The 22,118-nt window shown below is 41.5% G+C and overlaps 2 protein-coding genes across 3 annotated transcripts in view; both read right to left on the bottom strand.

Moving 5' to 3' along the window:
• The window catches only part of LOC118425317 (golgin subfamily A member 3-like), a 30,336-nt gene extending 13,320 nt beyond the window's left edge, over positions 1-17,016 (bottom strand). The window contains exons 1-8 of the mRNA XM_035834124.1: positions 16,913-17,016; positions 12,636-13,532; positions 9,925-10,067; positions 5,424-6,930; positions 4,348-4,883; positions 3,519-3,686; positions 1,152-1,250; positions 472-645 (exon numbers count right to left, since the gene is read on the bottom strand). Of these exons, the coding sequence (XP_035690017.1) occupies positions 472-645; positions 1,152-1,250; positions 3,519-3,686; positions 4,348-4,883; positions 5,424-6,930; positions 9,925-10,067; positions 12,636-13,497 (3,489 nt within the window). The 5' untranslated portion in view covers positions 13,498-13,532; positions 16,913-17,016. The remainder of the gene's footprint in view (positions 1-471; positions 646-1,151; positions 1,251-3,518; positions 3,687-4,347; positions 4,884-5,423; positions 6,931-9,924; positions 10,068-12,635; positions 13,533-16,912) is intronic.
• A 272-nt stretch (positions 17,017-17,288) lies between these two features.
• LOC118425911 (arrestin domain-containing protein 3-like) overlaps positions 17,289-22,118 on the bottom strand; it is an 11,815-nt gene continuing 6,985 nt past the window's right edge. For both annotated transcript variants that reach the window (XM_035835066.1, XM_035835065.1), the window contains exons 8-9: positions 21,074-21,392; positions 17,289-20,671 (exon numbers count right to left, since the gene is read on the bottom strand). In XM_035835066.1, coding sequence (XP_035690959.1) covers positions 20,535-20,671; positions 21,074-21,392 — 456 coding nt within the window. In that variant the 3' untranslated portion in view covers positions 17,289-20,534. The remainder of the gene's footprint in view (positions 20,672-21,073; positions 21,393-22,118) is intronic.

Below are 22,118 nucleotides of genomic sequence, written 5' to 3'. Positions count from 1 at the left end.
TTACCAATCTATTTCTTTGCCTGGTCAAGCTCAGCTCGGTGAGCTGTGGATCATAAGTAGTAGATGGGCTGGTACCCAATATTTAAGGATGGTAACAAAGCTCCGAAAAAAGATACTGGTATTTATAGATGTCACTAAGTACGTGGTAACGTGATGTCACAGCAGCAGCGGATTGTTCATACCTTGACAGAGACTGGAGATGATCAGCTGAAAATTTGGGTAAGTCAAATTTAATTTATGTGTTGTAAATTACAGATCAACTTGTTTCAGAATTGTTACAACCTTTATCTATTCATGGGAATCTCCAATTGGCCTACAGGCATGCTCTTCATTGGGGTCATTAAGGAGGTAAATGTCAGATAAAGTATAACAGAGATACAGATTTCATTGTGTCCTTTTAGTATTACAGAATGATTTCTAACAACACATAATTATGAGCTTTCGAGTTAAGGCTAAGTGGATTCTGTTCACCTGCAGTTCGTGCAGCTGCTGCTTGAGGCCGCTGAGTTCCCCCTCCAACACCACTCGGCTGGCGCGGAGCTCCTCCACCAGCTGGTCCTTCCCTGCTGCAGTACTGTTGTAGGTCTCCAGGTGGTGCTGCTGCTCTGACAACTCCTCCTGCAGGGCTGACAACTCTGCTTGAAGCTGGAAAAAAATACAGAAACATTTATGCTGGCTAATAATAGCAAACAAAAGCTGAAAACATACAGCTACGGCCTAAAGCAACCTACAACTGAACACTTACTACAGGGGTATATCTATCAACTTCTTATGAATAAACTTGTGCCTTGTTCAGTTGTTCTATAGGCAGATACAAGAATAATTGTCTTAACTACATGCATATGCAGAATGTTAACTTCTTCCGAAATTCATTTGTAATGTTGAAAATAAGTCCTGTGATTTTTCATAGCAAACTGAACAAATAATCTATCCCAAAATGGCAGCAGAAACTGAACAGCATATGTCTGATCAGGATTGACCAGGACTATATCTAGCTTTATACCTTTATCTGTCCCACTCTGTCCACTAGCCTTTGGGGCACCACCCCAAAGCATCTGTACTTTAACTTCAATGAGCAAATTCCCATCCTAAAGGATGACAGGTCTTAGACACAGTCCTGACACCTACAACATGCTAACAACAAAACCTACCTTGTTCTTCTCCTGTTGTACCAGTTCCAGCTGTTCTGCTTTTGTGGACACTTCCAGTTTCATCTGACGGAATCTTACGTCCACCTTCCCCATATCCTCCTGTACACACACACAGTACAACACAACATCAACAAAAAGTTAAAACTTTATTATTGCAAACTCATGCCCGAAGGCTAATTGCAAAAATACATGTATGAAAGTACGATGATAATGATACAATAACAAATTGAACATTAAGTAAAATAGGAGTCATCAACTAGAGATACTTCTAATCTAAAATAAATGCTATTGGGTTTGATTTCTTTTCTGCATACAGTGGAGGATGAAATTTCCAACATTTTGGGAGACATATGCGTTGGGTGGTGCTAACAGGAAGACAGTTTTTTGTAGTCAATGTGCAAAGCTCGGAAAAATTTTGGTGACTAGTTTAAATAGTTTGTCTCTTTCGGTACTGTAGTGTGGACAATGACAAATAAAGTGCATTTCATCTTCCACTGCTTTTCCTGTACAATATTTACATATCCTCTCGTTAACAGGTAATTGTTTGTATCTACCTCTTTCTACTTCTAACGTATGTACGCTTACTCTGAGCTTACATATAGCTGATCTTATATCAAAGTCTTTGGTGTGTAGATAATTTTCCATGGTGTACACAGATTTGAGATGCTTATACAATCTTAGTTTACCAGTATCAACAGATAGATTGTGGAGAAATGTTTGAATGTACATGTACATGTACATGTACAAAAAGTTAAATAACAGCATACTTCTCTCGCCTCCCTCGCTGACTTTGAGCGGGGTAGGTTTTTATTTTAGTTGGGAGGGGAGGTGCTATAGTCCACGATTTTCAATGTTGGCTAAGATTCTCTAATGCCGACAAGAAAGGTAGTTTGCAGTGGAAGGGCCTTCAGCTAAAAAGGGAGTTCCCCACCACCCCCACCCCCACCCCACCCCCATGAAACAAAAGCCAGCCCTGCTCGAAGTCTTTGTGGAAGGATCATCCTTTGCAGACTTCTAGAGTGGCAGCACTGATTGGCAAGTTTCAAAATAGGCTAATGTTATCTCTGCTGGGAGAGGGGGCTTTGTCTCTTTAACTGCATAGCCCATGTTGAAAATCGTTAATCAGCGCTCCCGCTGAAAAGCAAAAGCCCCCGCCCCAAAAGTACATGTTACCTATTAAACAAATCACAGCTTTACGTCTCAAAAACAACTATCAACATAAGTTGAGCACTTCAGAATTACATTGTAAAGAGGTGCTGCTTAAATGTAATTGTGCTAGGGAATTCGAGGTGCTATTATACTATATTATTTATAGGACTTATTAGGAGTTTAATATATAAATGTGTTATATTGGGCACTACAGATTCTGAAGTCATTTACATAAATTTCTTAAGTACAAGATAGAGAAAAACACCATCATTAACAACACACTGTGAAAGGTTTAGATCTAAAAACAACCACTGACATTTCACTCTTCTTCAGCGCCATTAGATTAGAATGGACAGAACATAAAAACATTTAACTAGAAAAACCGGTTGAGTGTTGTTTTGTTCTGTCAGTTCATTTTAGTGTCGCTGAAGAAGAGTAACTTTCTTGAAGACAGAGCCTACAATGTCCATGGAAATACATGTATGTAATGCCGTTTGGCTATATTCTTTTCATTCACTCCACTATTTAGTTTATCATCTGTTGGTCACATCATGAAACAGTCAGACGTGCTTGCATGCAGTTGTGGAGGCTTTTGATTGGGAAGAGACTAAAACAAAAGCTTGGGCAACAAAAATAACCAGAGATTTTGCCTATAAAAGCTAGTGTGTGTTAAAGTTGCAGTGTTAGTTTCATTACTGTTGGTTTCAAAACATCAAAAGGGAGGTATAAGTTATACTATACTTATAAATAGGTTCAAGAATCTGCATCCAACATGATATTTTGCTATTTTGATATTTTGAGTTGTGTTCTATATGAATATAGGTCACAGACTTATAGTTATGTATTAGGACTATAGTTATGTACTAGGACAAGACTCTATCCTTTGTTTTACTGTGACTCTTATGCATAAGACCTCTTCCCTCATAACCTCATTTTCAATGAATAAAGAAAGGGTAAAACAAACCTGCAGCTGTTTGGTTGCTGTGTCAAATGTCCTACTTCTGGTAGTTCATGCCTTTTGTACTACACAATATTTAAGGACGTGTGTTCCTTGTATGAGTTCTGACTTCAATGACTATAATCTGCATCTTTGTTAATGATATTTTGTCTAAACCTTAAGTTTTCCCTTATGGCCTCAATGGAAAGTGGTCAGCATTGCTTAGCCAATTTGGGTTTTTCAAGTGTTAACAACTACTATAAACAAAGGCTCTCACAAACCTGTAGCTGTTTGGTTGCGGTGTCGAAGCTCCTTTTCTCCTCCTGCACGGCTGCCAGCGCCACTTCCACTGCCGTCTTCTCCTCTCGGAGGGCTTGGATCTCGTTTTCTTTGGAGCGCACGTCGCCCTGCGCCGCCCGGAGTTTCATCTCCGCTTCTACGGACTTGCCCTGCAGATAGGGGTGGGTACCGGTACAAAAATTCAGTTCCAGGTCTGGTTCAGGTTCAGAGGATCAGGTCCCGGTCCGGACCTGAACCTTTATTCTAAAAAAGTTGTACTCAAAACAATGGTGCATTTTGCTACAAAGAGATCTGTTTGGTGAAGTATCCGACTCCCAATGGCATTTTACAATCCTATCTTTAAGTTTATGTAAACGACACTATCTGCCTCTGTTAACTTAGACCAAGTTTGACTGTAGAAACTTGGTAGAAATGATTATAAACTCTACTCTACTTCGCGCTTGTTATTTTTTTGGACCGGTAAACTCCAAACGTGTGAATGCCTGACAATATAATCTATTCATTGTATAATCGGCCCAAGATCCGGTCCACTGATTTTTTTCCTATCCAATTTTTCTGGACCAGTCCAACAAGAAAAACGGTTTTGTGTCACCCCTAATGTCAGTGGCATTCTACTATGTTTGACTGTAGAAACTTGGTAGAAATGACTATAAACTCTACTCTACTTTGCTTATTCTTTTTTTTGGACCGGTAAGCCCCAAACATGTGAATGCCTGACAATATAATCTTATTATTGTCTAATCGGCCCAAGATCCGGTCCACTGATTTTTTTTCTGGACCAGTCCAACAAGAAAAACCGGGTAACCCTACCTGCAGAGTCTCGATGGACTTGTCCCGCTCTGCCAGACACTCCTGGGTCAGGGTCAGTCTCTTCACGAGTTCCCTCTGCTCCCGTTCCAATACGTTCACCGCTGCGACTTTCCTGCGTAGCTCCTGTTTCACGTTCTCCAGCTCGTGCTGAAGCTCGCTCACCGTGGATACGATGCTGGAAAGCTGCGCCTTCTCGCCTTGTATGGACTCCAGACGCTCCGAGAAGGTGTCTTCGATCGCCGACTTCTCGCGCTGAAGCTGTTCGAACGCTGCCTCCCGCGAGAGCATCTCAGCTTCGATCATCTCCAGATGTTTCGCGAGGTCCTCCTTCCCTTTCATGGCAGCTTGCTGGGTGTCCAGCACCTGCTGGCGTAGGTTTGCGTTGTCGCTTTTCAGCTGTTCCACGACGGCCGCCTGCGAGACGTAGCTGGTCTGGAAAGTCGTTAGCTCCCCTTGAAGCTGTGCCCGCGCTTCCTGTGTGAACTTCAGCTGCTCTTGGAACCAGTCCTTAGCGCTCACCAATGATTCCACATCACCTGCGATCAATTAATGTTAAAATCAATTATAGGACAATAAGAATTTTCTTTTACACGACCAGCTTTCTCACCTACTGATGACGTTTCGATGTCTGTCAGACATCTTTCAGAGCTTATAACTACAGTTATGCTTCTGCTAATAGGAGAAGCTGAACTCCAGTTAGAAGCTCTGTGGAAGAAGTCTGACAGACATCAAAACGTCATCAGGTGAGAAAAACTGGTTGATGTGTGTAAAAGAAATTTCTTATGTCCTATGATCTACCAACTTGATGAAATTATTTTTGGAAGTAGAATCAATTATGTTTTGTAAATTATTATTTTTATTCATCTTCTGCATACAAAATCTAGGTAATGGTTTGTGACATTTTAATTTGACCTCCCACATTCACTTTATGTTAACTTAGCTCAGTTGATTTTGTTACTTTTTGGTTTATTATTTGTACAAGATTTGTTTTATTGTTTATGAATTGTAGGACTCCAAGAAGAACTACATTAAGTATCACTGATGGAGATCCCAATAAAACAAACAAACAAACAAACCTTGAGCTACGTTCAGTTCGCTCTGTGACTGAAGTCTCTCCTGCTGGACCTCCTTGAGTTGCACCTGCAGTCCCGAAAGCTGGGTCTTCATTTCCTCGAGACTCGTCTCCTTTCCCTCAAGTTCCCTCTTCAGCTCTTCCGCCTTTTCCAGAAGCTTGGAGTTTGACTCGTGAGCTGCGTGCAGTTCGTCATTGAGAACCTGTATGGTCTGCGCCTTGCTTTCCAACTGCAGCTGCAGGTCTTGTAACATTTTCTCGAGATGTTCCTTGTTCTGCTTGACGACTTGCAGCTCGTTTGACAGAGCCCTCGTGTCTTTCGTCTCCCCATGGCCGCTCGTTCGTAGCTCCTCCAGAGTCTTCTGTAACTCTACAAGCTGTGACTGAAGCTCCGCCCTTTCTCGCATCACCGTCTCAGCCTCGGTGGACAGCATCTCCAGCTGGCCCTCCAGCTTGGCCTTCTCCATCAGGGCCTTTTGGAGTTTAGCTGCCCCCTCCCTTAGCATGGCAGTGGTTTCTTCCATCAACCTGTTATGTGTGCTACTACTACTACTAGTGTGTTCCTCAACGGTTTCCTGGTGGGTGGTGTTATAAACGCCTTGTTCGTATTCTGTGTCCTGTTGCAGCCTGACCGGAACGAGGAATCCGACGTTGTTCGCGGCGGGAACGACAGTCGCTCCATTCTGATTGGCAAACCGCCAGGGTGTAGAGCTACCGATTGGCTGAAAAACCGCCAGACCGTCGACAGGAATGTCGATACCGGAATCCGTGCTCTTGGAGGGTTCGGGCTGCGGCGTTTTGTCGCCATCGATTTCGTCTTCCGCGCCGTGGGAATTTGTTTCCGCCCGGCCCCACTGGGCGACCTTCTGGACGTAGCTTGTCTCCTGGCTTACTTGAGAAGCCAGAAGGGACTGGCCTAGGGTGGCCATCTCCGAGTCCGTGCTCGTCTCGCTTTCTCTCCGCTTTAGCGTCGACCGTACTACTTCCTCGCTCGAGTCCCCGCTGTGCTCTGTCCCTCCCCCGTCCTCCTGCCCTGTCAGGGTGCTAGAACTTGCCGTGGTTGTTGTGCTAATGTCGCTGGCCTGACTACTGAACGATGAACTTCTTGTGCGCTCGCTTGTCCGACTGCTTGCCTGGCTTCCGGACGACGACCTACGGCTCTCGTGGTACCTTGTGCTGGATTTCGGTGGCTTCTTTTTTGTCACTGACCTTCCGACGTTCTTACTCTTGTGTCGAGGCTTGTCAGTGCTGACTGTGGGGGATGGGGTTGTCCTTCTCACCGTGGTTACGGATTCCACGGGACTCCGGAAGAGCTTCACCCCTCCAAAGTAGGCGACGTCCCCGTTTTCCGCAGGGGAGGGCGACTGGGGTTCCACCATTGTTTCCGTTGTTGTTATTGTTGTTGACATGTTTGCGGTATTGTAGTTGGCGATGTGTTCTGTGTTCTGTACAGGAAGCTTGGTGGGAGGTTCGAACATGTACGGGGATTGTCTCACAGTTGGTGGGCTGGTCTGAAATGTTAAGAAGGACGAATTTATTTTTAACTAAAACAGTAAGACGGAGGAATTTAAACCAAGGCAAGCAAAATGCAGGCAATCAGAAAAGCATTGAATAAAACAATGAAAGATTTCTTAGACAATTGGGGGTTATGCTAAGATGTACTTACCATCTACAGTATAATCTGAATTATACCTCATACGAGACCTTGTTCAGGGAGAGTACAATATGCAGTATTCCTGGGAATCGCTAGATGGTGCACACATACAAAGAAAAGAAAAGCAAAGCATGATGGGACCTCACGTGATGACGCCCCTTCCCAATCATCATTGACTGAGTGCGAGAGTAGATAAATAAGTCTGTGCTGTCCATGGGTGGGTAATGTTCACTAAATCCCTGCAGCTGAACATAAGTTACTGAGGGTGGGAAGATATACCTGAACAAGGTCTCGTATGAGGTATAATTCAGATTATACTGTAGATGGTAAGTACATCTTAGCATAACCCCCAATTATACCTCATTGACTCGACCTTGTTCAGGGAGAGTACAATATGCAGACTCCAAAGCTGTATCTGGACAGCACAGGTATCAACTGAAGTATCAGTTATAGTCTAAGAAGGTCAGTTCTCGTGACCTAATGTCCTACCAGAATAACTGTTAGATAACACTGAGTGCCTGATGAACAAACACTGAAAAAGCATTAATTCTTAGGACTTGGTAAACATTGTCCAGTCCCGTCAACTTACCCCCCCCCTTTTCCCAAGAGGAAGGAGACATCCTCAAGTGACCTTTGAGGAGAAAAACACAACCTCTTGTTTCCCTTCATTAGACATTAGACATTAGATGAAGTGGCTGATCCTCGTGAAAGAACAGCCTATAACAATAAAACAAATCAATGTTTATTGCACAACAATTGTAACGGGTACAATGTAAGGTAAGGCAATGTATAGCATGCATGTGTTGAACGACTGGGCTAATATAAGAGCGCCCAAGCCATCTATCGACCACAGGAAACAATAGCTGAAATTCAAGCTAACTGTGGCTCTAAATAAACCAAAGAGTACCAACATACCAATAATACATTTGAATTGGTGTGGTTCATGCAAAACATGAAGTCAACTGTGTTAGATTCCTCCGGAATCCCCATAACGTGTGTAACAACATACTGAACTTGTAACAAGTAGGAGCCTCATCTGTGGTAAAGGCAATCTTTACAAATACAATCGAAGTGAGTACCAATTTTGGTAACTCAACACCACATTTTAATGTTTCCAGTCAAGTGGATTGCAGGCTGCCAGAAGCCAGCCTTGTGAGCCTAAATTGCATGGCTCACTTGTCACCAATCACCTACCGGAAGCTCGGGATAGTGACATTCAGAAAGGTGTCTGGTAACTTACATTGTTCCCCAACACCTAATTTAACAGTGAACTTTTTACACTCACACATGAGTACAGTTCCACCCTTAACGTGTGAACTTGTATATTTCACTAAGAAACATTAATAGCAAGAAGTACTTGCAATATGTCAATATCAACTGACATCAAGAGTAGTACTGGAGGACAAGGCACATTGTGGGCCTTCGTCATGTTGCAGACACCAGCAAGACTATAAGGGTTGACATAGTATGAAAAACATCACCAGTTTCATCGTATTAATCCCATCACGTGCCATCATATTGATCACATCACATATCTCATCATATTGATCACATCATATGTCTCATCATATTGATCACATCATATGCCTCATCATATTGATCACATCACATGTCTCATCATATTGATCACATCACCTGTCTCATCATATTGATCACATATCTCATCATATTGATCACATCACATATGCTTCAGAACACTGACCAGCTGGATAGTATGATAAAAACCCAGATGGTAACAATGCAACAACGTCTATTAAACGTTAGTCTGTGTGCAAAGACTGCACAAGATAATTAAATTGATCTTCTCTGCAATGTCTGCCATGATCAGTTTTGATCATGGTTATGTGTAACATGTTCTACAACTCTGTTGTAAGTTACCTGTGAACTTAAAAGGAACACATTGTGCTACTTCAACACCATGTGAAGAAGAAGGGCGACGGACTTTTTCCGTCCGTAGAAGCGCCAGCAGTAGCTTAACGCTAATAATAAGCCACAAAACATGTACAAAACATAATGTAATGTAAGCAAAATTGTCTGCACAATTTCTCCGCACAACTCAACCATATTAGCGATAGTTGTGGAGACGTATCAAGCTCGGGCAGCGGCGCCAATTCAGAACAAGAGTTCCGAAACTTGAAGTTCACCGTTCATGATGGTACATGTAGCAAGGCGTTTTGCCCCTTGACTTCAGATTACCGCTGTACACGTAACCAATTAACTACTGGTGTAAAATTAGCAGCCAGAAAGGTAGCTAAGTTAATGTAAGGCGGCTGAATTGCGTACTCGAGGCCCCTCCTCAAAAACAGGGCCACCGATTTCCCGAAAATTATGAATGGAACATCGGGGGGCGTTCATGCCGACAAGATAAAAGGCGGGTTGCTTTTAAAAACCCATGACACCACTGAACGTTACGCTGATAATGGACTTTCAGTCGGATTCAACCAATGTGATGTTCCCGATAACGAAAAACTGAGTCACTACCGGATCGTACCGGAGCAAACTCGATGCGTGCACCTTGCGCGAAGCACAAAAGGAAATGATGATTGGGAAGGGGCGTCATCACGTGAGGTCCCATCATGCTTTGCTTTTCTTTTCTTTGTATGTGTGCACCATCTAGCGATTCCCAGGAATACTGCATATTGTACTCTCCCTGAACAAGGTCGAGTCAATGAGGTATAATTGATTACAATTGCCTACAGTACTCTATATAATGCTGAAATGTTTAGGTCAGGAACTTGGTGACAGACAAAAAGCCACCCTCTGTACTGTCTTTTCTATTAAAGCACTTTTCAATTTGGTCCCCCTGGTAATATACTGTTGTGATACAGTTAGTAAATTCTAGCCTGTATACCTGTTGAGTTCCTTGCTGTCCCCAGGTTTGGTACAGCTGCTGCTGTGTCTGTATGTGAACTTGAAGCCGCTCCCTGTACTGTCTCTCTGCCTCTGCGATGGTCTGATCAGCTGACTGAGGTGAGAGGTCACCAGTGGGGCTACCTGAAAGACAAGTTGTGCATTGTTGTCAAACTGGTGAACTGTGTGGTGTGTGTTGGTAATAACCGGTACATATGTGGCTTGGTATGGATCATTATCTTAAAAGTTAGATTATCTGTGGCTGTACATAAGTTTGTAAGTAAAATAGTGCAGTGGTAAATTTCATAACAACAAATACTGTTGATAAAACTCAGTTAGAAATACCTCAGTAATAAAATGTAAATTGATGTTCCAGTTTACTTCTAGATCAACATTATATCATTCATGGGAGTTAACAATGATTTAACAACCGTGAAATTACGGAGGTTTAGTCTGGTTAAAAAGCAAACGAGCCTTGAAAAAAGATCAGATTAACTACGATTGTATGAAACACAATGGACACATTATGCACAATACCTGTAGGCAAGGCTTTCACAACTTGTGCAACTACCTGGCTGAGATTGTGTCTGACGTAAGCAACACAGATGAGATGACCTTGCTAACAACTAACTCCTGACCAAGGTTATAGACTAAGGAGGCCAAAGTCGGCTACTCTGTATACAGTACGTGAGAGGGGCTAATGCCAAATGTATATATTATAGTCTGCAGAAGGTTGGGAGGTCAGCTATGTGTGACAGAGGCTTCACTCCAAACCATGGTCTGGAGGAAGTTGGGAGGCCATAGTCGGCTATACAGTATGTGACAGGGGCTAAAGAATGTCGGGAGGCCATGGTTGGCTTTGTGCGACAGGGGCTTAACTCCTAAACATGATCTGGAGAAGGTTAGGAGGCCATGGTAGGGTATGTGTGACAGGGGCTTAACTCCCAACTATGGTCTGGAGAAGGTTGGGAGGCCATGGTAGGATATTTGTGTCAGGGGCTTAACTGAGTCAGTCTCTGACGTCAGCACCAATGTAATTATACACCTACGTAACTATGCCTGTAGTGACATGTCAACCATGACTGATCAAGGCTTCCACAAATAGTCTCCTGAAAGGCATTACAAAATTTGATTTTATACACTTCAGTGAGTCTAAAGACACAATTGACTTATTTCCGTGGTTCACCAACATTTTCGGGTGAATTTCTGGACAAAGGTTTTTATCAGCTATTGATCACTTCCTGTAACTTTGTGTACCTACTACAGGGCTCGAAATACCACCTGCATATGCAGGTTAGTGCAGGTAATATTGAAGCTGTGCAGGTATTTCTGGTATCTACCTGCACCTAACCTACACTGGTCCATGTACTGGGTTTTATACATAAATTTCCTTTGATTTAGATGTATAAGGATTGTTCTTAGCAGCATTGACTGTTACCACCTACTAAGTATAAAAGAAGAAAAAAAGCTATGGTTCCTAAACAATTCTAGAATGATTCATACTTCCTAAACTCAGAGTGCTGCAGGTCAAATTTGTCTGGTGCAAGTAATCTTAAATGTTACCTGCACCAGTGCAGGTATGCAGAAAAAAGTATTTCAAGCCCTGTTCTTAGTCTAGTAGGTGTAGGACTTTCCCTCGGGCTCTGTTGAAATTCCAGTTCAGCATTTAATGTTTTAAAATCCAAAAACTGTGTACAATAAGTCTATTTAATATGATATTGTGGAAGGTTTTCACTATATCATGTTTATATAGTATTAGTATTACTGAGTCTTATTACCACGTTGATCATATAGTCTATATCTTTGTTACATTTCGTCTGACCCTTATCACCTTTATCGTGGTTTCAATGAAATGTGGCCTGCAGGCCGATAAGACCTTGTCACAAAAATTAAGATTTCAGACTTTTTAAAAAAAGATCTGCCAAAAATTATCATAAGGGCCGGTCATGCAGCTCTTATTGGTACATTTTATAGTATTTGCCAACATATGGGATTTACGCAAACAACGATTAAGTTTGAATGACATTAAAAAATGACATTAAAAAAAGACATTTGCAAATGCCTGAAATAGGTGTGACACTAACCTTAAGCACTACTAATTACTAGTAGCCATGTGGCTACTAATTCTCTACTGGTTACAGAGTGCGGCCTTTAGTATACCAAAGTAGCCTTGTCGATACCATTTCTCTACTGGTTAAGTGTTAAGGCAGCAGCAGGGAGGGGGTTACTCTCATGTCCAAAATAAACATACTGGTAATCAGCCCCCAAATCCACCCGGTACATTCTTATTTTGGACAGTACTTTTTTTCCAAATTGGGGCTTTGATAGCCAGGGACCCCCCTAAATATTGAATGACTGAAGTTTTCCTGTCCACATTTCCTGGACCTCTCTCTTGCTCATAATTTAGCAAGAAGTGTAGCAAGAGTTGAGAAGTGTATCTTCAAACCATGAAGGTAGCAGTGAGATTTTATTTCCGGGGGTTATGTTTATTTGTGATACAAGAGTAAAGTCATAAAAACATAATATTTGCTAGTAAATTAAATTTGAAACAGGTGTAGCATTAACCTTAAACACAACCAAGTACTAGTAAGTAGACATGTGGCTACTAGTACCAATCTCTATTGATTACAAGGCGAGGCCTTAACCTTTAGTATACCTTGTGGATCTCTACTGGTTAAGTGTTAAGGCAGTAGGGGAGGGTTAAACACATACCTGTGAGAGTAGACTCCGGTAACTGGAGGGTCTCCGCGAAGGACCTCAGCATCTCATTTCCCCTGGCCGTGGTCTGGAACCTCGCGCCTCGCGATGACCCGCCCGGCGACCTTCCTGACGTCAGCGACTCACCTGGTAGGTTCAGTTTGGAAGGGTAAATGTCAGGAGAGTCCATATCAGGTCTCACCGCGGGGAGGGGCAGGGTGGGTGGGTCCTTACAGTCCTGATAGAATTCTTGTTTCTTAACAGAGGTTAAGACCAGGTCTGAGGATTTTAAGGATTGTGAGAAGGAGGCACTCCCAGAATCAGTCAAGGAAAGGCTTGAAGATTGATCTTTTGTGTCAGACACACTGATATGAAAGTCTTCAACTTCAAGGAGTGGCTGAGGAAAAGTTTCACACGTTTTGATTCTTAGACTCAGTCTGTTACACCTGGAGTTGTCACTTTCTTGAATCAAGGAACCGCAAGAGTTCTCTTGCCCGATTAAAGAGCCTGTCGCATACACTGATTGGTTGCGATTGGTTACAATTATTCCTTCAGACAAATTACTGCTCTTTGCTTCCGACTGATTGCTTCTAGCGCTTACTGGTGATTGTGAAGAAGTATTATTAGAGAGTGGGGCCGAATCTATGACAGACTTCTCCTCAGTTTCACGTACCAGTTCCTGTTTCGATTGAATCTCCTCCGCAAAATGCTTCAGCTCCTCCTGTACTACTTCCCTCGACTGTCCTCGAAGCGAGCGACTGATGTAGTCCAGGTCGGAGTCGTACGAGACCAGGTTACCGAAGGGCTGGTGGCAGGAGTCCGTCAGTGACTGGAGTGTGCTGTGTGTGGTTCTGTGGGTCCAGGTCTGGTCGTCCATAGGTCATTGGCTCCATATCACGTCAGCAACATTGCCTGAGGGGAGAGCGGGTTGCGTCAGTAAAAATGGCGACCTCAAACTGAAGGACGAAGCATGACACTTAGTGGCTAAATTGTTATAGCTCATGAAATGCAGCTTTGCTATAGCTCTCATATCTAGCCAAACACACTGGGTCACCCCTTGTCTGCATGAAAAGTGTACCCCATACACAGAGCCACCGAATTACTTACATCCCAATTTTAAAGCATCATTACTGTACATGTACATTGTGTATATGAGCATTACCAAACTAATTGGTTTGGTTCTCAAGTTTAAAAAACAACTTCAGAGTTAAATATGATTCAAATTATCTCAGGTTTCTGTTTTCAATTAGACCTTAATTTTTTTGCTAACTTTTGTTCACTTGAAAATGTCCAGGAACCATTGAAATATGATTGGTGTGGCCTTGCAATTGTTTGCAAGGACATCAATACACCTTGTTTGACCAGTTTTTGTTAGCTCTTACATCCTTTCAAGAAACCAGTGTTCTACATTTTTGTATGTCATGAAAAATGTAAAAAAGATACACCTCATGACTACAACATCTTATTTTATATTATCAACTATTAAAAGATTTTGCTTCAATTATGCTTCAAATACGAATGCTTATTCATATATCCTGAACATTGTTGGGACTCGTTCCCTAAAAGTTTTAAAAAGATATACTACTATTACTAGGATGCTCAATCAGTACCAACCTTAATTCTATTTCCAACATAGGGCTACAAAAGGTCCTTCATTAAGGTTTGGTCATCCAGCTCTATTAATATATTTCATAGCATTTGTCAACAACTTTGGCTTTTGCAAATGCCTCTGGAACAAATTAAAGTGAGTGGAGTTATACACTGAGACACCCTTTCCCAGAAACACTGGTCAAGCTGTGTCCAGTAGTAATAATTATGCTAATGACTGGACTAATTACTACCAACAGGTGAGACCAGACACCTATAGGCACTGTTTTGGTCAATTAGTCACCGCTTACAGGTGACAGGACGTGATGGATATCATAGCCTGTAGACAAGGAAATATCAGGAGACCTAAACAGTGTGTAATTTATACCTTAGTTATTATAGGCTCTACATAATGTACCGCTATCATGGAATAATACCTACAGTACCGAGATTCCTACTGTATCACTGCAAACAACCATGTCTAAACAGAAACAGCCAAAGACTTGGGGTATTTACCTAATCTCCAAGCAGATCCTACCGTAGCATAAGATAGTATCAAAAGCTGGCAGAGGAGTGAAGCCGGCTTAGGAGTGTGTTTGGCTACCGGGGAAATGTACACCTCTTGGCTGACTACACTCCTTAGCCAGTTTGGTACTATCTTATGCCATTGTAGGATCTGCTTGGAGATCAGTATTTACCCTACTAGTAGCTACTTGTACATACAGGTACATGTACAAGAATGTCAACAATTTGCATGGTAAATCGACAGACAACTTGAGAATTTTCCACTGGGATTACCACACCCAAAACATCCAGTAAAAGGACTATATAATGGAATCATCATCCTGTACAAAAAGGGTTTTGTAAATTTAAATTTGAACATCTCCAACTCCAAGCATATGATTGTCAGTTTAGAAATTCTTTTGTATAAAAATGTGTAACATCATAAAAAAAATTGTTGTGTGCATAGTTTGTGTTCTTTATAATGTTTGTATAACTATTATCTATGGGTTGCATATCTGAAAGAAAAAAATTCATTCATACGAACAGAAAGGCACCTAAAGCTAAAGGCATCTATTATCAGACAAGATCATTTTCACCCTAAAAAAGAAAGAAGTGACAAGCTTTCACTGGCTTCCTACAAATAACATTCCATGTAGCTCAGGGCAGCCCCTCTGTAAAGTATCACCCTTTAACAACACTTGGGTCAACCTTGCCTGAACAGCTCCATTCACACTAATGTAAACAGAACAACAAAGGCACCCTCCCAAACACGTTTTTCATGATGCAATCTGGACTTTAAGGCGGTGTGTACAAGCGAACGCACAATGGTGAAGTAAAACGTGGAAAAACCTATGTCGCTGAGCATTGAAATTAAAGGCAAGGTTGTAGCAATAATGTCTTAAAATTATAGTTTATACCATCAGCATTCAGCTACTGTGGTAGCACATTTACTGGAAGTGTGAGAGTGTTTACCCAAAGCAAAAGTAGACTCAGTTCTATTCTGGCAGCTGCCAAAACATCCTGGCAGTGAGTAAATATAAATATTCCGGCCAGGCCTGGGGGCTACCCTAGCTGGGGCAGAGGTACCATGGAATGTAGCTACTAGTACGGCACTACTACCCCTAGTGCTCTTTCCTTTTAATTACAACTTGAAGTTACGAGATTTCTTATCTTATGGCAGTCTGCCTTACATGTACATGGAGGACATACAGAAGCCAGGGATTGTAGCTATTCAGTATTGGCCATGATTTTCTCACTTGAAAGGAAGCTGTAAAAATCCCGGCCACTACTATACCACGACTGCTTACAAGTAGAAAATGACATGCTAGTGGCACAGCAGACTATTACTGATGACATGTGATTCAAACGCAAATCAAGGGTTTGATTGTGTCATACAAGTAGCTTTCAACACATAACCTGAATTACCGGTACTATAAGTTAGTATAACACTAGTGTGCCTTCAAATGTTAGTGTGCTATAATGCTTTGTGTATATTTGGTACTGTACTGTATATTCAGTAGATATAAGTTAGTAGATGAAGGCAATTTTGACAATTTACTAATGCAAGGGACGGTGCAAATTATTCCTAACATCAAAATTAAATGTCAGAACATTGAATTGATAAATACAGATTACTTCTACTTCATCAATGGTAGATATCAGCTCTTGGCTGGGTGATAAAATTACGTAATTCTTTTCAGTGCTAACTTGAAAACCTGTCAAACTGTTGGTCGGTTTTTAACGATGATTGTTTGATTTGTAAAGACGACATGCGACATTCGCGACCAAGGTAAACAAACCATGTTATGGCGTCTATGCGCCCCTCCCCTTCTATAGATCTGCATAATCTCTTTTCTACGTAAACCAAGGAGTTTTAGCGTGATGCGCATCTTTATCAGTTTAAAGACTGCACAATAGGAAAGCATACATCCTCAAGACTATAGTCTTGACTTTCAGAATTCTCTACTCTAATCTCTACTCCTTGCCCCCTCCCCACCCCATCATAAAATTCACTCCTTGCTGCCACTGATCATCATACATGACTTCAGGACTCGGTAAATTTTAGGACAGTTTACAGTATTTATATCATACAATGCAGGCAGTATATTCTTCCACAGAGTGTCTAAGGTTCACAGGTATCTTTTGCAGACCGTAGAAAGCCGTACGATGGAGTAAAACGGGTGATATTCATCGTAACCTACCTTGACCGTAGCTGGAAGATTCCGAGCCAGCTTGGCATATGGAGCCCATACCGGAAGTCTCGCGTGCACTTCTCGCGAGGTTTAAAACAAGCGAGACTTGAGGAGGTTGAAACTCATTTGCATAAAAAGGCTATAAATGTGTTTTTAAAAATCATACCATAAAGGACGACTTTACTAAAGCCTAAAAGAAATCATTACCTCTCAAACTTTGTTCCTTTTTTTATAATACAATGCATCTCAGTGAATGTAGACAATGTAGACTTTTGATAAAACAATGTCCGCATCTTTGCAAGGCACAATTGTACTTTTAAGCGCACAAAGTTCTTTCCTGTTACCATATAATTTCAATCAGAAAAAGACAGAGACAGTAGATATGAAGTTCAAAATGATGTTTAATACAGAAAACTTCTCAAGTTTTTTATACATTGTATCTATGAACAGGTGCATTTTTGCAACACACCCCTTAGTGAGATGTCACCAAATCATCATCTGATCAAAATAACTAATATTCAATTAGTTAAAATCATTGAGTGAGAATATTATCATTTGTTTACGTGATTATTAATCAATATCACTGCGAGTTAAGAGGATAGGGGAGGGAGGGAATCAATATTGATAAATTGGCACTAACATTGCATAATACATCAACTATATTGAATAAGGTGAAAAACTTAAAACATTATAATACTGATTGCCTTTGAAAAGTATATCATCAAATTGCCAATATTAGATCATTAATACACAAATACACAAAATGGAAAAAAATCAAAATAGACAAAAATGTTGCATGAAAAGCTGAATCAACAGTAGAAGGAAATGAAATGCAGGGGGGGGGGGGGTGGAAATTGGGATGAATTGCACCAGAATGATAATGATGAAAATGACTAAATTGCACACAAAAAACAGAAAAAAGGAAACAACAGAATAATGCATGCATGCTATGAATTTTGTCCTATGAAGTTCACTCATTTTCACCCTGCTCTGCTCTTGCCATATTTTCAATCAAGTTCTGAGGTAGCTTTAGCAACATTATCTATACTAAGTTGTGCAAGATTTCAGAGGTTCAGCTACAAATTATGTGGCATTGAAACAGCTGATTACGCTCTACATAAAAGGGCTCGCAGGCCCCCAATACTACATAAATTGTATAACCACAAGCTGGTATTACACATTATGTCATACCTGTGACGCGAAAACATTCGATACGGGTGTTCCGAAACATGTGATAACTTTCCACATCACACAGGCTAGAAGTTTGTATCACACAGGCTTCCTTTGAGTAAATTGAACCATTTCGAGCGGGCCAAGTGTGGCACAGTTGGCAATCCGAATACAATGTTGTTGTAACACTTTTTGTTCGAGGGCACCAAATTTGTTCAACTTCTGGAGCATATCGCATCAAAACATTTTTCTTTCAGGTGGGTATGACATCACCCTCGGTCCCTGCCCTCCCGCGGGTCGGATCACCCTTCCGCCTATACGGAATACACCGTGTTGTATTCTATATATCTCTCAATGTCAGGCTAACAAGGCCATTAGCCAGACTCGCTTTGGGGAAGATGATTAGCTTTCTGTTGCCAAGATTATATTTTGCATCAAGAAGAAGTTATATACGATAGAGGTTTAGCAGTCAAGTTTAGCCAATGAACTATCATAAGCTCCTATCACGTAACTCTCCTAGATGTGAAAGATTACCCCGTCAGCACAGAGCTACATCTGCCCTTGAACGAGCCTGGCCAATCCATGGTAGACAGGATACCAGGTTATATACATGTATATATGGCTCTGGAAGCATGATTTGGTCAGGCAACTAGATACTACTACTACACTTTCTAACTTAGATCTTACATCGCCACTAAGATTAATAATAGTTGGGCATAGCTAGTTGGTGTAAAGCGATCCTTGTCCATACTGGCGCATACTCTGTAATGAAACAGTGCTTTTCCACATTCTAACATGGTCGTATTGGACCATATACCACGCAATCTGCGGGGACAACATGAACTTGAAATAATTTGAGAGAGCTTTTGCTGATACAACGTTTACACTGACAACATTTGCTGTTAGTTTATAGAATCAACTACATCAAAATATCTGGATACCTTGTCGTTCATTTTACATACTGGACTGTGCAATACTCTACACATCACTTGACATATCTAACAGTGTACATATCAGTAAGAGCAAAGAAATTCCAGGTACGTTTGACTTTCCCATGTCTTGCTAGGGTATAGATGCACCATTCAAACTTGTAGAGTCATGGTGAATATAAAATTGGTTAGAAATACTGTTAATTAGTACAAATGATTGTGTGCAGTATCAAAATCTACTTCTGGCTATTAGTGAAATATAGTCCTTGCTACAAACAACTACTGCTTTTGTAATGCAAACATCTTTTAAAAACTTCTTAGTACATTTGGGCTACGAGCACACCTGAGACCCCATTGAAGTCATCATCGCAGTGCAATGGACATCCAACAGTACATGTAGTAATAGGTTACTGTCTGCTACAAAACTAAAACATTAAACAGTTCAAGAATTCAAACACGTTCCCTCAAAGAAGGCCACATTGATGTTCGAATCACTACACTTTGACACATTAATTCAGAACAGCTCCTTTGCTGAAAGTAAAAGCCAAAGGCTCCCCCAAAATCAGGTGCCCTCCGATTTCATGAGGTACAGTCAAACTTGTACAGGTGACCACCTCACATGGGGACCACCTGGTCATTTTTGGCTACTTTCTGATGGTCCCTTAATTACATGTGTATGTGTGGATTGACAGTAGTGACCACCTGTCTATAGTGACCACCTGTCTATAGTGACCATTGACCACCTGCATAAAGTGACCACCTGTCTATAGTGATCATCAGTTTATGGTGAACACCTGTTTATAGTAACCACTTTAATTTCTAGTTCCTAGGGTGGTTGCTACCAGGACTCGTCAACTTTTTTTCGTCTCACTCATTACTTTGGAGACCATGTTGTTAACCCTTAAACTGCCAGAGTTTCAGCACTATAAAATGCTGGTGTGTTACGCAGAAGGGCGGTTATACCGGCTATATAGATACAGATACAGATGCTATAAGTGCCAGGGTTGGCTGCTGACCTCCAAAAAGAAACCCCCCGAACAAGGCCGAAGTCCCTAACTTGTGGGGTTTGTGCGCTACACAAGCGCAAAGCTGCTACTTTGCAGGAATACCCTTCCCAGATATATCTGGGAGCGGCACACAGGGCATGTATAGGTGTGCCAGATATATCCGGGATTGGAGCTTTAAGGGTTTTAATTGTTGTCGCTTAATACATTTTCATCAGTTTCATCAAGATTGACACAATAGTGTCAAAATGTTTCAATCACATGCAACAAATTTCTGTCAAATGATATGATGATGAGCCCTGGTGGTTGCTGTATACAAGTCTAACTACATATGAGCGATCGCTGTTGTTGTTTATATCCGGGGTATTGGACAGTTGTTGCCTACCAGGACGTCAGTAGATTGGATCAAAAATTGAAATTCAAATTAGCGGCTCAAATTACTGGTTAATTGCCAAACACCTGCTTTTTGCCCACCACTGCGTCACCGTGACATCATTGCGATCGCTCGTATTCTGTTTTGTTATTTCCTCAGACTGCCGGGTGCTTGCTCCAGTCGTAATAAGTGTACTTGGGAGCGAAGTCCATGTTGCCCATGGTGTACTCCGAGTCCTCGCTGTCCTTGATGTTGGCTTTCCCTGTTTGGCACTCAGCGTAGGACGGAGGGGCTGGAAAATTAGGGAAAATAAGCGGCTATGAAGATTTTGTGATGGACTTAGACTCAAACACGTTACTTTCTTAATTGTAACTTGGCACAAATCATCTTTTATAAAATACTATAAGCTGCAGTAACCTCTTGGACACAAGAAAAATGCAGCAAATTTTGTACGGCCTTCTATATCTATAACATTACATGCTTAGAAACAACTGGATGGAGTAACAAACAGGTATATGAATATATCAGCTTGTTGCGTCTAACATGGAAGTTGGCTAGTCAACAAAAGAACAGTTTACTCAATTTGTTTTCTTCTTTAAGTTCTTAGATATGCATTAGCCTTAGAAAGAAGCTGTGTTGGTTGTTACACCTAAAGATGGTTTACCACTTATGTGACAGAAGAAAACCAACTCACGCAGGCCTGGTGCCCCTGCCACCGGCATGACAGGGGGAGGGGCTGATGGCATCACCCCCATAGGGGGGGCAGAGGGGTACCCTCCAGCAGGGGGGTAGGCTGCGTTGCCCGCTGGGGGGTACGGCATTCCACCAGCAGGGGGGTAGGTGGCACCAGCTCCAGGGGGGTAGGCGGCATCAGTTCCAAGGGGGTACGGGGCAGCAGGGGGTGCAGGGAAGGAGGGAGGTGAGGGGTAGTAGCTCCTGAGGGGGACGAAGCCGATTTTGATGGGGAATTTCATGTCCATACTGGTGTGGGCGCCGCTGATGTGGCCTGAGATCTGCACAATATGAACAACGAATCAATATAAAAACTTAAAAATCTATTGCAAGACCCAAAGGCTCATTGCATACAAACTGAAACAGTGTTACATACAGAATTGTACACTGTCTTAACAAAGAAAGAAAATTTAATATACTGTATAGATAAACCAAATCGAAATGACACGGAATGACACCTTTTCTAAATTTAACTATGTGTACATTTTGTGTATGTTACCAGTTGTTTGTAACTACTTTGACAAGTAAGTACAAGCTGTATAAGAACAAACCTTACAATTCATTCTTATGTAGCTTGTACTTACCAACAACTCGTGAGCTATTCATATATCTTGAGACAATTTATGGTTATGAATTAAAACAAACAAGACTTAACATACATTCTCATAATTCCACCAGGAGTCATTATACCGCCACCTCAAAAAACGTTGTTTTAGAGGCCTTCTCAAGATTGTCTTTAACACCTAAACATTTGAATTGTATCACATTTAAGATATTTAACATTTAGTGTTCAAGACAATCATAGGAAAACCTCTTTACTAACTTTGTTTGAGGTGACGGTATAAAGCCCCGTTTACAAATCAAGAATTTAGCTCGGCCGAGTTGTCAGCGAGCTCTAAATTACGAGGAGGCATGAATCTGATGCCTACGAACAAATGGCAGAGTTTCTTCGTCGGCATCAGGGTCATACCTCCTCGTAATTCCGGGTGGAATATACAGTGTTGAGG

This window comes from Branchiostoma floridae, chromosome 11 (assembly GCF_000003815.2).
Source record: "Branchiostoma floridae strain S238N-H82 chromosome 11, Bfl_VNyyK, whole genome shotgun sequence".
Taxonomy (NCBI): Eukaryota; Metazoa; Chordata; class Leptocardii; order Amphioxiformes; family Branchiostomatidae; genus Branchiostoma; species Branchiostoma floridae.
This window is presented reverse-complemented; position numbering and strand designations above follow the sequence as displayed.